This window comes from Podarcis vaucheri (genome assembly GCF_965113315.1).
Source record: "Podarcis vaucheri genome assembly, chromosome: Z".
Taxonomy (NCBI): domain Eukaryota; kingdom Metazoa; phylum Chordata; class Lepidosauria; order Squamata; family Lacertidae; genus Podarcis; species Podarcis vaucheri.
The window spans coordinates 41,836,946-41,851,481 of NC_138758.1; the positions used below are offsets into that span (position 1 = coordinate 41,836,946).

General features: G+C 44.7%; 1 protein-coding gene across 3 annotated transcripts in view; it reads right to left on the reverse strand.

Annotated features, from left to right (window-relative positions):
* GSN (gelsolin) overlaps positions 1-14,536 on the reverse strand; it is a 62,004-nt gene that overhangs the window by 4,486 nt on the left and 42,982 nt on the right. For all 3 annotated transcript variants that reach the window (XM_082207690.1, XM_082207689.1, XM_082207688.1), the window contains exons 4-13: positions 13,903-14,064; positions 12,125-12,274; positions 10,126-10,215; positions 9,164-9,296; positions 7,661-7,749; positions 6,238-6,453; positions 4,675-4,808; positions 3,076-3,166; positions 1,658-1,828; positions 422-596 (exon numbers count right to left, since the gene is read on the reverse strand). In XM_082207690.1, coding sequence (XP_082063816.1) covers positions 422-596; positions 1,658-1,828; positions 3,076-3,166; positions 4,675-4,808; positions 6,238-6,453; positions 7,661-7,749; positions 9,164-9,296; positions 10,126-10,215; positions 12,125-12,274; positions 13,903-14,064 — 1,411 coding nt within the window. The remainder of the gene's footprint in view (positions 1-421; positions 597-1,657; positions 1,829-3,075; positions 3,167-4,674; positions 4,809-6,237; positions 6,454-7,660; positions 7,750-9,163; positions 9,297-10,125; positions 10,216-12,124; positions 12,275-13,902; positions 14,065-14,536) is intronic.

Here is a 14,536-nt window from a genome sequence, read left to right on the forward strand (position 1 = left end):
ATTAAAAACACACCAACGTGCATGTGCGGTGATGGTACTAGGACAGCGATACACTATCCTGCTTTCAGGACTCTTTACACCTGCAAGACTTTTGGGGTGAACATGCTGCTTTGTTTCCAGTTGATGCACACCTATAACCTCCTGCAAAAATCCTGATTTATTTTTCCTTACCACAAGTATTCCCAGGTAGTTTCTGGCTACATTTTTGTTGCATTGTAGCACAAGAATGGCCCTCCAAAGAGCAATAATGCTGTAACATTAGGCATAGCTGTCAACTTTTCCCTTTTCTTGCGAGGAATCCTATTTGGAATAAGGGAATTTCCCTTAAAGAAAGGGAAAAGTTGACAGCTATGACATTAGGGAAAGCATCACAGAACAACTAATAAAGCATTCTGATGTGTGGATGATCCACACTTCAAACCTGGTTCTCCGCCTTCAGCAACCTCGGTTGCACGTGCTCCCAAGACCTTCAGTAGCTCTCTGGCCCCCGACTTCTCGGCCTCACTGGCTCCTTTGCCAACCCACAGGTAAGCAGCAGAGGGGGTTTTCAACACAAAGGCATCGTTGGAATTGAGCTCCTTAGCAGCCGCATCCACCTGTGAAGGGACAAATGTAAGCCTGCCATCAGGGCTGCCAGCACAGACACTTTTTAGCCACCCAGTGGCTTCCCCAACATTACAGAACTTAGAGGTGCCAATTCAACTTGCCTTTTCAACAAGGCAGAGGCCATTTGGAAAAACAGAATACTGACTCCCTGAGGAACATTGAGCAACCAGGAATTAGGAGTGACAGGAGGCTTGGGATGTGAGAGTGGAATTACAGTGGTACCTCTGGATATGAACAGGATCCATTCCAGATCCCCGTTCACATCCTGAAGCGAATGCAACCCGTGTCTGCGGGTCACAATTTGCCGCTTCCGCGCATGACGTCATTTTGACCGTCTGCGCATGCACGAGCGGGGAAACCCGGAAGTAACCCAAAAGCACTCAACCTGAAGCATATTTAACCTGAGGTATGACTGTATTCCAGAACGTAAGTGAAGGTAGTCACAAAATTCCATTGTAATAATTTAGCCATAGGCAATATAATGCCTGAATGCTCTTCCTTATATTTCCACAAGTAAAATAGACTTAGCTTTGAGAAATTAAAGCTGAACATTTGGGCATGGTGTGTCAAGTATCCCAAAAATGGAAGTCACTGTGGTTCATTTTTCCAGCAGAAACCCAAGGCTGCCTGCTCATTTTTCAAACTCCATCTTGTCAGCACTGCCATTCGCTCCAATTAAAAACCATGTATATTCTTCACAATTTTTTTTAATTGCACAGAAATCACACTGTGCAATGATTTTGTAATCTTTTGTGAGCAACAGCTCTTGTGCATGCTTATTTTGCTCAGATTGCAAATAGTGTAAACCAGTTTTCCCTGGCTGAACACACACCTGTTCCAAGAACAGCAGCTTGGGTTTAGGTGGCTGCCTGCTTTGGAACAGGATCCCACATCAATGGAACCCCAAATTTTATTTCGGATAGAATTTGACAGCAACACTAGTTAAGAAAGCAGCAGGTGAAAAAAGAATAACCGACCATGAGAAGGCCCCAAAAGAAAGGCCTTGCTATGAAGCCTGTCCATGATCAACAGATATCAACAAGTCACTTACCTCCACAGCTCTGGTAGTGCCAGATGTGCTAGACCGGACTTGGAAGAGCCTTGTGGACGCAGGACTTGTCTGACCTCCCTCTCTGGAGGTGCCACCTTGGTACACGATCAGAGGTTTCCCACCGAACAAGCTCATGAGGTGAGGCGGTTCTTTGCCCTGGACCACTCGTTTCTATCACAAAAGAGGCCACGGTCACTCCACAGAGGAAGAAAACACCTGAGGGCTCAAGCTCTGTCATGCATCAACCTACCATAAGAATGCCTGCAATGTGCAGCTACCATGGAAACAGACCAGAGGATCCACGGAGCATACAAAACTATTGGGGGCGGTGAATCAGCAGGAGGAGATAAAAGCTATCAAATCATCTGCCATTTAACCAAACAGCCAGCTAACTGGACATTAAGGGCCCTCCAGACATTCTCCTGATTGTGCATTCATGTTTATTTGTGCTTGCGATGGTATCTGGGGAGTTACACGTGATTCCGCTTTCAGTACTATTTGCACCTGTGAAGCTTTCGGGGCAGACATACTGATTCATTTAATCAGTGTGTGCCCCATAACTTTATGCGGGAATCTTGTATCTTTTTATACCACAAATATTCTGGTTTATTTTTCCTCCTGCTTTTGTTGCACAACAGTGCCCCTCCAGATGATAATGTGGAAATCTTGGGGAAGCATTGAAAAATAACTGAAAAAGTGGAACAATGTAAGGACGGTCCAGTATAAATCCACCACTTATCCACTTTCTTTGTGTCAATTATATATTGCATAATACACCCACAAAAAAACCACTGTTCTAGAGGACCCCCATCTCTTTTCTGTTTCTTGTGATCTCTCTAAACACTTTTGCCATATAATTTAATTACTGTCCATTTTCCTGATCTGGGCAGACAAATTTTATTGAAATATCTGCTCAACCTTCAGGTTTCATCTTATAGGGTTGCCATATTTCAAAAACTGAAAAATCAGACACAAAACCTTTAGCTTTTAGCTACTTTTAAGGAAAATCGGCAAAAACAACACCACCGACACGGGTTGCCATACATCCGGATTTTCCCAGACATTTGGCCAATTTTTGCCTGGACACTGCTTCCATCTGTGATATTCCAGGTATGTCCAGGAAATTACAGACGTATGGCAACCTTTCATCTTATATTGTTAGCATTCTCATTTGCTCCAATTAAAAGTTCTGGATTTTTTCACATATGTGTACTTTGCACCGCATGAAAGCAGTCTCAAAAGTAGTCCTGTAGTCTTAAAACCTGAATGTTCACAGGTGCATAGTCTCATCATCTCTCGGAGCATGCTACAGCTCTGGCATTTAACAGATCTGTTTCGTTTCTTGTCCCCTTATTTCGGCTCAGTCTAACTGATCCCATCTTTAGTTAAGCCACATGGGCTGGCCCAGATGGGAATACCTGCACTGCAGTGCCTCCCAGCTCCTCATCCAGTTGGACAGTAAGGAAAGCAGAGGTTGCGACTTCATCTTGGGTGGAATCAGCGCCCTGCCTGAAAAAACAAAGGGCAAAAATATGAGTGTACACAGCATAATTGGGGAACCTTTTTCCTCTCAAGGAGTAATCCTTTGGGGATTGCATGCAGCTCTTGTAGCTCTGTGAAGGGAATAGAGGTCTTCTAACCACTCTCAGTACCCTTAAAGAACAACAGTTCTCAAGACTCTTTGGGGAAAGTCATGGCTATTCAAGTGGTATCATAGAAATCTATATTTATGGTGTGCATGTAGAATCGAACGGACAACCACCTAGCATCTTTGCTTTTAGTTGATGATTAAAAACTTACCGTTTAAAAATGGCTTTTTCTGAAAGCAACTTGGTCATTTTATATTATAAATACTATTTGTGTAATTTGATGCTTTCAATAACTTTTTGTTAAGGTTATGTACACATTTATTTGTTTTTTGCTATATATGTAGGGGGTTTTTTTATATTCCTTTTTTACACCACTTCGGAAACATTTGTTGGAAACCAGTTCGGAGCTTTTTAGTCTAGAGAGTACGGGGAGTAAGCAGTAACACAATAGACGTTATATAAAATAAAGCTTTTCTCCCTCTCTCAAAACACCAGAAACTTGTGAACATCCAATGAAGCTCAATGTTGGAAGTTTCTGGAAATATAGAAGAAAGTACTTCTATGCACAATGAAAGTTCAGCTGTGGAACTTGTTCCCACAGTGATGGCTATCAACTTGGATGGCTTTAAAAAATGATGTGGGATAAGTCTATCAATGGCTACTAGGCATGATGGTTATTTTGTGCCTCCATGGGCAGAGGTTATCGTGCTTCTGAATACTGGTTTCTGGAAGCTGAAGAAGGAGAGAGGACTCTTGTGCTCAGGTCTTGCTTGCAGGTTTCCTACTGGGGCACCTGGTTGGCCATTTGTGAGAACAGGATGCTGGACCAGATGGGCTTTGACTTGATCCTGCAGGCTCTTCTTATGTTGTTATGAGTTAGGTAGAGGTAAAGGGACCTCTGACCATTAGGTCCAGTTGTGACCGACTCTGGGGTTGCAGTGCTCATCTTGCTTTATTGGCCGAGGGAGCCGGCATACAGCTTCCGGGTCATGTGGCCAGCATGACTAAGCCGCTTCTGGTGAACCAGAGCAGCGCACGGAAATGCCATTTACCCTCCCACCGGAGTGGTACCTATTTATCTACTTGCACTTCGGTGTGCTTTCAAACTGCTAGGTTGGCAGGAGCAGGGACTGAGCAACGGGAGCTCATCCTGTCGTGGGGATTCGAACCGCCGACCTTCTGATCGGCAAGTCCTAGGCTCTGTGGTTTAACCCACAGCACCACCCGTATTGTTATGAGTTAGAAAACCTTAAATCAGGTGTGGGGAAGCTTTGGTCCTCCAGTTGTTATTGAGCTATAACTCCCATCAACCTTGGACATCGGCCATGCTTGCTATGGCTGATGGGACTTGTAATTCAGCAACATCTGGAGGGCAAAAGTTGTCTTAATTTTTTTAAAAAATACTAATAAGAAAAAAAGTTATCATACCAAGTGTAGATGATTTTGCCTTGTTTTCCACCATGTCTGTAATCATACAGGATGATATAGCTGTCCCCACCATAGAATTGTCCGTAATTTGAGGGACTCACTGGGACTTTGGCAGAACCTTCTATTCTCCAGATCTGAAGGGGGGGGGAGAGAGAAGAGAAACGACATCCAAATCAGATAACTGGCAAACAGGAGACCATTGGTGGAATGAGTTCCGGCTTCTTGAAATAATAAACGAAGACATGCAAATTATGTAAGTGAAAGGAGTAGGGAAAGCGAGAGACAGGTGTATGGACAGGTATATTTGCACCACATATTTGAAGTGCATTTATAGCAATTTCAACAGTCATGGCTTCCCCCATCCCAAAATAATCTTGGGAACTGTAGTTTACTCCTCGCAGAGATACTAACTATGGTTTCCGGGATTCTTTAAGGGAAGCCATGCGCTTTTAATGTATGCCGTGAATATGACTTAAGTCCTCTAATGCTTTGAAAGTTGCCAACTTTGAGGGATGGTTCAAATGGCAAACTCATGGCTTTAAAAGAAGATGAGGCAGATTAAGGGAGGGAAAAAGGGTTACTGATGGCTACTTATCGGAAATGGCAGTGATCTGCCTCCAGGATCAAGGCTGGTCCATTAGGGCAAATGGGGCAGTGCCCCACCAGCCACAGTCTGCTCTCAGCTAGCCTCCACCTGCCTGGCTTTCAACTTACTAGTCCAGGGGGTGGCCCTGCTGCCTGCTTCCTTGTCCTTAGTTCCAGTGCTGCCCTTGTAGAACTCAGCAGGGAGGATGATGCAGGCAATGTTCAAATGAGGAGACTCTGCCTATCACTGGCTCTGGCGCCACCTACTGTGGGGCTCCCTGCCTTCTGTCCTCCCAGTCCCAAACGACTCAAGCTACCACTGAAGACAGCATGTCTAGGAATTGCAGTGGGTGGAGATCAGCCACAGGAGAGGCCAATGGAGACATCTTTAGGAGAGGTGGCTTTATTTACACATATACACAACCTGAGCACAGGATGGAGGGGCCCACAGAATTAATACCCCAACAGGTCTCAATTCCCTGTTAGGTTTCCAGCGAAGCCCCCACTCAACAGCTTAGGTTCAGCACGGAGCAAAACATTGCTCTCTGTCTCCACTTCCAACATTAGCCAAAACTCACTCACACAACTCGTCACTTCTTAGACAGCCTTCCTTGGTCAGTTTCTTCTTCCTCCTAGGATGACCATGGCCTCCAGCCAGGTGAGGCGGGAAAAGGCCAACACATTTATCTCTAATGGCATCCTCTTCAAGACTTCACAGCACTTAACTGGCCAGCCAAAGCCATTAACTTAACTTATGTATTCTACCCCACATACAGATTTGGAAGGGACCTAAGGTATCATTCACACTGACCCCCCCAAATCATAACAATACTCTCTCTTGTTGTACTCACTGACTGCAGTACAATACACACTCAGCTTTTATCTTTCTTGCTCGGAGTCCTGAGCTGCCAAATGCTGGATAGATCCTTTTGCCTAATAGAGTGACGATTTTGCATAACCACCATCTCCCCCACTTACCTGTTTGTTTCCAGTGCCGTCATCTTCCATGCCATGCTGAGCTGCCATTGTTGGGGAGGTGTGTAGTGTGGCAGCATCGAAAGGAATGTTGTCAATCTTGGCCACGTGAGAATTGATGTAGCCCACACCCATGCCCTCTGTCTGGTCCCTGTCACGCCAATTCTTGAAGAATTGCTTGAACAGAGGAGTCTCGCCACCGTCTGGAAGGACTTGGATCTGAAACAAAGAAAGTATCCTGAGATGGAATGGTCTCAGCTGAAGCCAAACTGGGACAGAATTGTATTTATTTAGTGTTCTTTTTTAAAAAAGCTTTATCAGCACAATTTATTCTTGACACTAGGCCTCAGTGCAGTTCTCTAGCTACTGAGCCACATAGGCTCAATTTAGACAGCATGGCAAACCGTCGTTTGAGGTTCCAGATGTACCCAAAGCAAACCATGGTTTAACCTTGTTAGTTGTCTTTTGTATTCTGTCATCTCAACCCTTAGGTTCTTAACTTCACTCCCTTTACTTACCAGCAATCTATGTGGCGATCGAGCTATGACAATGTAAACATCACCGCAAACCAGGGTTAGTATAAAAGCATTGAAAGTCAAATTCAAACCATAGTTTCACATTCTGGCTTACTGGACAATCGCAATTCATGGTTGTCAACTGAAGAAATCAACCAAAACTCAACAAACCTTCCTTAAGCCTGGTTTGAGAATCAACCATCCCATTTCAGCCCTCCCACATCTTGCTTTGAATTGAACCTTGTGTGTTTTCTGCAACATCTCTTTTTCCCACTTACCTTCCATGAATCCTAACCTCATTCCTTAACTTGGGTGGGGAACTGGTGGCCCTCCAGATGCTAGTGGACTACAACTCCCAGAATCTCTGCCCACTGACTATGCTGACTATTGGCAGGGGTGGTGTGTCCCATTTTGTCACTTGAGGTACAAAATGGAAAATGGGGAAAATGGAAAGTGCCACCCTGCTCTGCTGCATCATGTGCCCCATCACCTCTTCAGCTGGCACTGCTGTTGTGCCCCCCCCCCACCAGCACTGCCTCTGTGCCACTTCCACTGCTGATTTCCATCACATTATCACGAGATTTTGTCAAAATCCTGTGAGATGACTCACACTCTTTGAGATCTCATGGGATTTTAGTAAGATCTTATGAGATATCACTGGAAATCGGCACTGCTGCTGGTGCCACTTCTCCACCACTGACTGGGGTGGCGGTGAATGGTGTGCCTGTAGGAGTGCCGCCTCAGGGGCTTCTGCTACCTGAGGCAGTTGCTTCACCCCACCTCAAGGGTGAGCCGGCCCTGGCTATTGGAGCTGATGGGAGCTGAAATCCAACAACACCTTGAGGACCTCAGGTTCCTCATCCCTGCTATAACAGAAGGAAGTCTATGGATAACTTTTCTTGTATCCTTACCTGTGTGTGTCGGGGATAACCCATCTTGGTGATGAATTCTGCGGCGGTTTTCAAGGCAGCCTTCCTTTCCTCAGCATTGGCATTTTTACCTTCAAGTTAGCAACAGGAGTGAGTGAAGATAGATATATTAAAAGAGAATATAAAATTTGCTACCAGATGGAGTGATTTTTAAAGGGGAAGGGTTTTAGAAGTCCTTCATGTGGACATTTTGTGCTTCAGGCACAAATTCAAGTATGTGAGACAGAACATATTTCTGAGGCAAAAAAAAATCAATCATATGAGGCAGAATGTATTTCTGATGTCAAAGAAATAAACAAGTGTCTGACGTTTAGAAGACATCTGAAGGCAGCCCTGTTTAGGGAAGGTTTTAACGACTGATGTTTTAATGTATTTTTAATCTTTTGTTGGAAGCCACCCAGAGTGGCTGGGGAAACCCAGCCAGATGGGCGGGGTATAAATTAATAATAATAATAATAATAATAATAATAATAATAATAATAGATAAAATTTAAATACATGAAGACATTTTGAGGCCTGCAGCAAAAAATATGTGTGTGCATGCACACAAACCATGGTGGGAAAAATTATAAGCAACAAATGAAATAACTATTTGCCATCTTTCAATTATACCTTCAAATCTTGTCTAGTGGCAAGGCCTTATGCTGTTCCACACACCCTCACCAATTTCTCCCCTCAAGTTAGATGTGACAATACATTTAAATTTTCTGCCAAAAATGGCATTTAGTATGAGTTTCTTCAAAAAGAAAAGTGGGATAATTTTTTTAAATAAACCTGAACAAATAAACAAACAGCACCCTCCACAATCCCTCAATGTAGCATCAAGTTGGAGAAGTGCATAAAGTAATATTATCAGGTGGTGTGCTTCTTGGTACACCCGGAATTAGGAACTTTTGGCCCTCCAGATGTTTGACTCCAACCTCCATCAGCCATGCCCACTGAGACTGATGGGAGCTGGAGTTCAATGACATCTGGAAGACCACAGGTTCCTCAAATCTGTTGTACACTCATTCTTTTGTTTACAGTGAGTGTGTTTATGTGTTTTTAATGCTGCCTATTAACCCCTATAGAAAATTCACACCCCTGCAACAAAACAATAAGACACACTCTCCATAGAACTTGAGAACCCACCCCAGATTCCCAAGCCGCATGTATTTCACTAGCACACACAGAGACCATACATTTAAAGCACAATGGTGGCACTTTAAACATTCATGGTCTCCCCTCAAAGCAGCTGCAGTTTGTTAAGGGTGTTGAGAGTTGTTAGGCAACACCTATTCTCCTCAGAGAGCTACAATTCCTGGGAAGAGGAGTTGGTTCTTAAACAAACTTTGGGAATTGTAGCTCTCTGAGGTGAATAGGGGTCACCTAACAGTTCCTACAGCTCCCAACACGCTTTGGGAAGCCACAACAGCACTTTTAAGTGTGTGGTGTGAACATGGCCTGTGTCAGCCATATGACTTTTGTATATCTCTCTCCTTTTACCTTTCCAGACAAAGATTTTGCCATCAGTGCCATGGTCAAGAATGAAGCAATCATCCGAGCTCAGGGCTGATTGAGAGAATGGATTCTCATCAGCCACCAGAGAGACTGCCATATTCCCTGCGCCGTTGGATACCTGTAACAGTACAGCAGAACAGATTGTTATTCTTGTGTCCAGCATTAGTCCTACTCAGAGTAGACCAGCCATAATTAATGGGCATGACTAACTTAAGTCCGTTAATTGAAATGGGTCTACTCTGATTGAAATTCAGTTTGATACAAACCTATTATTGCATTAATGACATGTGGCAGAATACATCCGCCCACTAAAAAAACCCAAAAGCAGTCTGAAGGGGCCCTCCAGCCACAGCTAACACATTTCATCTCCACTGTCCTCTCTCACAAATACTGCCACTTCTCTCCTTTTCACGGCTCAAATCTCCTCCTCCACAAATGTGTCGGCTTAACCCCAGTCAGCCAACCCTGATTAAAACAAAGCTTAAGTACATTTAAATGTGACCTTCTAGTCTTCTGGAAGAATGCACGTCCAGCTGTCTGGAACCCTAAACAACTAAATGGCACAGTATAAACTCTCACACACACATCCAACACTTCTGTTAAGGGATGAGGATATTCTGCAACATTTTGCTGCAGGTTCCACTTATCTTAATATTTTTGGTTATACAGTACTCCATTGGACAGGTTTCTATTGCAAAAGCAAAATGAAAAAATAAAATAAAATGAAAGTTCAGCTTATTGGGTGGTTTGGCATTAATGGCGTTGACACTGTTCCCGCCATGCACTCTAGCCAAAGCCAGTCATTGACAGGCAATGCTGAAACAGCTCTTTGTTCTCCCTGGGAGATAAAAAGCACACCCCCAAATACTGCTTTGAGCGCTGTCTCTCTCCACTGTTCCATAGGGCTCCCTCCCTCTGGCTCACTGGCCATCTGGATCTTGTTATACCTTGTACAGCTTAGCCAGCCTTCGGTTGGTTGTGTCAGCTGCACCGTCATCAGTAGTGCCTGCTGGCAGGGTGGGCTTGGGTCCCAGGACCTGAAAAGCAAACACGCAAAAAATTATTAATAATAATATATAAAAGTTTCTAGAGGAGTGCATGCCGACTAAACAGGCTCTCTGCTCGCCAGATGCTTTAACTGAAGAAATAAACAGGATCCCACATGGAAAAATAGTCATTTACTCTCTTTTTTTAACCCTGATTTATGCCTGTTGCACAAGAGGATAGTTGTGGGAAATGGAGAGGGCAGGAAGGAGAAGCCAAATTCAAAACCTTATGGAAATCGACCAGTGCAAAGGCTAATTTTAGGGCATGGCTTTGACAGGGGAGGCTGGTCCATTAGGGCAAATGGGGCATTGCCCTACCAACTGAAGTCTGTCCTCAGCCAGCACCCTGCCTCCCGGCCTTCATGTTAGCAAACAGTCCAGGGAGTGGTACTGGTTGCAAGTTCCCTCCTTAAGTCACAATGTTGCCCCAGTACAGGCATGTCCAACCAGTAGATGGCGATCTACCGGTAGATCCCTGGCTGATCCTGGTAGGTCGTGGGACCCTTATCAATTTGGGGATTAAATAAAGTTTACCAAAACTTAACAAATAAAAGCTGAAGAGCTCTGGGCAACCCTACCCCCAAAAAGCTCAACAAACAACTCTGGGCTCAACAACTCTGGGCAATCCACCCACCCCACACACTCTCCTCCTCCCTCCAGTGACAATGGGTAGATCACTGCCAGTTTTTTTTATACTGAGAGTAGATCACAGTCTCTTGGGAGTTGGACATGCCTGCCCTAGTGGAACTCAGCAGGGAGAAGGATGGGGTGCATTTACTCCAACATCCTGTTCTCACAGTGGCCAACCAGATGCCCATGGGATGCCCAGAAGCAGGATTGTTTACCTTCCTCCTCTCTGGTGACCCGGAAACTACAACTAATCCAGAATGCGGCAGCTAGACTGGTGACTGGGAGCAGCCGCCAAGACCACATAACATCGGTCTTGAAAGACCTACATTGGCTCCCAGTACGTTTCCAAGCACAATTCAAAGTGTTGGTGCTGACCTTTAAAGCCCTAAACGGCCTCGGTCCAGTATACCTGAAGAAGCGTCTCCACCCCATTGTTCTGCCCGGACACTGAAGTCCAGCGCTGAGGGCCTTCTGGCGGTTCCCTCATTGCGAGAAGCAAAGCTACAGGGAACCAGGCAGAGGGCCTTCTCGGTAGTGGCGCCCTCCTTGTGGAACGCCCTCCCACCAGATGTCAAAGAGAAAAACAACTACCAGACTTTTAGAAGACATCTGAAGGCAGCCCTGTTTAGGGAAGCTTTTAATGTTTGACAGACTATTGTATTTTAATATTTTGTTGGAAGCCGCCCAGAGTGGCTGGGGAAACCCAGCCAGATGGGCGGGGTATAAATAAATAAATAAAATAATAATAATAATAATTCAGAATTCAAACCTGTCGTCTTCGGTATCCCAGTGCAGTTTTATTGAATGTGCAAGGGGTTGGTGGGAGGCAGCAGCTCTTACACACTCACCATCAACTGGGCTCTGAACCTTTCATGTTTTGATTAACAAAAACATGCTGAAACGGTACCTTTGTGCACGTAGCAACACTGCCCCATTTTCTCTCACCCACCACTTTTGGTGAAGAGCACTGAAATTCAGAAGAGGCTGGATTTTAATCTGTAGGACCTTCAACCGGACTTCCACAAGGGAGATTGGGAAATTAACAGAATGCCCCATCCCTCTGCTGATGCAAGCAAATAGGCAGAAATGGCAACTGCGTTTAAGTTCCCTGCAAAATCTAGTCAGGGATTCTCTGCAAAACATATACCTTGACCCCACATAGTTACTCAGAAGTAAGTTTCGCTGTGTTAGGTTTACTCCCAAGTAACTGCATGTAGGATTGCAGCTGAGTAGCACGTATGGATTTGTGAGAAAGTAAATAGACCAGGACCTGAAGCATCTCTTCCCGCTCAGCACCATCATCTATGACATAGACCCTTGCGCGTCCACTTCTCTCGTTATCCCGGATCCCCTTGGCAACTTGGGTGGCCTTCAGCTTTTCAAACCTGTTACTTTGTGAGCCACACCACTGGTGAATATTCTGCAGGGCACAGAAAGAAGGAGGTTAAAGAGGCAAATACTATGACTATATAGTGGGACGCGGGAGTCAGATTTCTTATGATTCAAAGAAATGACCTTGTACTCACATACCATTAGACCGTGGTTAATGTGAACCATGGTTTAACCAACTGCAGTTAAAGCTGAGGCACCTGGCAGCTGATCACTTAAACCATGCCACATAACGGTTGAAAACACCAATGAGAACATGAAACAATACTAAGCTATGATTAATGTTAACCACAGAGCCTAGGGCTTGCCGATCAAAAGGCCGGCAGTTTGAATCCCTGCGACTGGGTGAGCTCCTGTTGTTTGGTCCCAGCTCCTGCCAACCTAGCAGTTCAAAAGCACGTCAAAGTGCAAGTAGATAAATAGGTACCGCTCTGGCGGGAAGGTAAACGGCATTTCCGTGCGCTGCTCTGGTTCGCCAGAAGCGGCTTAGTCATGCTGGCCACATGAGCTGGAAGCTGTCTGCGGACAAATGCCAGCTCTCTTGGCCTATAAAGCGAGATGAGCACCGCAACCCCAGAGTCGTCCACGACTGGACCTAATGGTCAGGGCTACCTTTACCTTTTTAAGGTTTATAAACGGAGGTTTATGAATGAGCAATCAAAGCTAACAAACCACCGTTCACACATAACTCTATATAAACCATAGTTTTTATAAACCATAGTTTAGTGTTATGCGCGAACCAGGTCACAGCCTAAATAAGGTAATGATTGGATTATTGACAACACCTATATGCTACTTCTCCACAGTTCAAAGTAGCTTCCACAAAATCAGCAATATAACAAAATAACAAAATAATTTATTTGAGGGGGCCAGACCAGTTGTGTCCACTGTAAGCCTGTGCCTGCCCTCAAACTGGGAATGTGTCACAGGCAAAGCTAGCTTCAGGCTGGAGCTGAGCAGTTTGTACAATCAGCTAGGAAAATGTGCTTGCTTGGCAGGACACATTCGTATCAAGCATGGATGACTGACCACATGTTATTATTTCCTCCAAGTCTTTTCATGCCCCATAACAAAAGGGACCAGAACAGAACCAGGGAAACTCAAAAAAGTATCATGTTCTGGTTCAGAGATGCATTGGGGTAGTGGAAAAACTAGATCCAGTACACATTTAAAGATGAATCTACTTAATTTTTACTTTCTGAAAAAATGTGTGAACCGGAATACAACTATCCTTCAAAATTCACTCTTCTCTGAATTTTGCAGTGCAGTTTTCCAGACATGTAATGGACAAAAAAATTAATGCATATTCTGCGGTAAGGTGTGTATAAAAATGCGTAAAAAAAAAGTGTGTAAAAAAAAGTGTGTATAAAAATGTGAAAGTAAGAAACAAGAATGCATTATGTATGGGAAAACAGCTTTGAAAAAATGTGTATATTAGAATTTTTCAATAAAATGCTAATTAAAATGTTCAAGAGACTTTTTTTAAATACAAACTGATGTTGATTTGTGGAAAACTGAAATTAAGACTAGCAAAAATGTAAGAAACTGAGAGAAACTGAAATTGACAGATTTACATATTCGTACCTAAGGAAAAATAATAAGTTTTGTTTGTTTGTTTGTTTGTTTGTTTGTTTGTTTGTTTAACGAAACAGAACACACCTGGCCCAGATCTAAGATGAAGCAATCACCGGTGTTGAAGCTGTCCCAGGTGACGGGCACCTCTGTAGCACGTACAGTTCGCCTTCCTTTGACCTGAAGGAGTCTCTGGACAGTCACTTCATTGGGAACCACGTGGCGGAAGCCAGAAGCCACACCACCAGCCTAGAAGAACAAAGAAACAATTTGACTGGCCATCCACCAAGCTGAACACCTTGCTTGGGTCTACCTGAGTCTCAGACAGATTAGCATCACAATCAGGGACGCGGACTTATAAAAAATATTGGGGGGGCCCGGGAAAGCTCGTGAAATGTAAATGAGCTCATGAATATGCAAATAAGCTCATGAATATGCAAATAAAGTGGCGCCGCCCCCTCGCGAGCGAATAGGGGAGAGCGTGCTGCTGCCTATTAATCAGCTCCGGAACAGCTGATATGCGGGAAACCTGGGGCTAGAGGCAGAAGCCCCCGCCCCCGGGGATTCCCCTGTTCTTGCGGGGGACGGCCGGGGCTCTCCAGCTAGGGCGCGCGGCTGGCTGGCTGGCTGGCTGGGGAGAGAGCAGGTGGGGAGGAGGCGGGGGACGGCGGCAAGGGCGCCCGAGATTATTGGGGGGGCTGAGCCCCCCCAAAAAATTTTT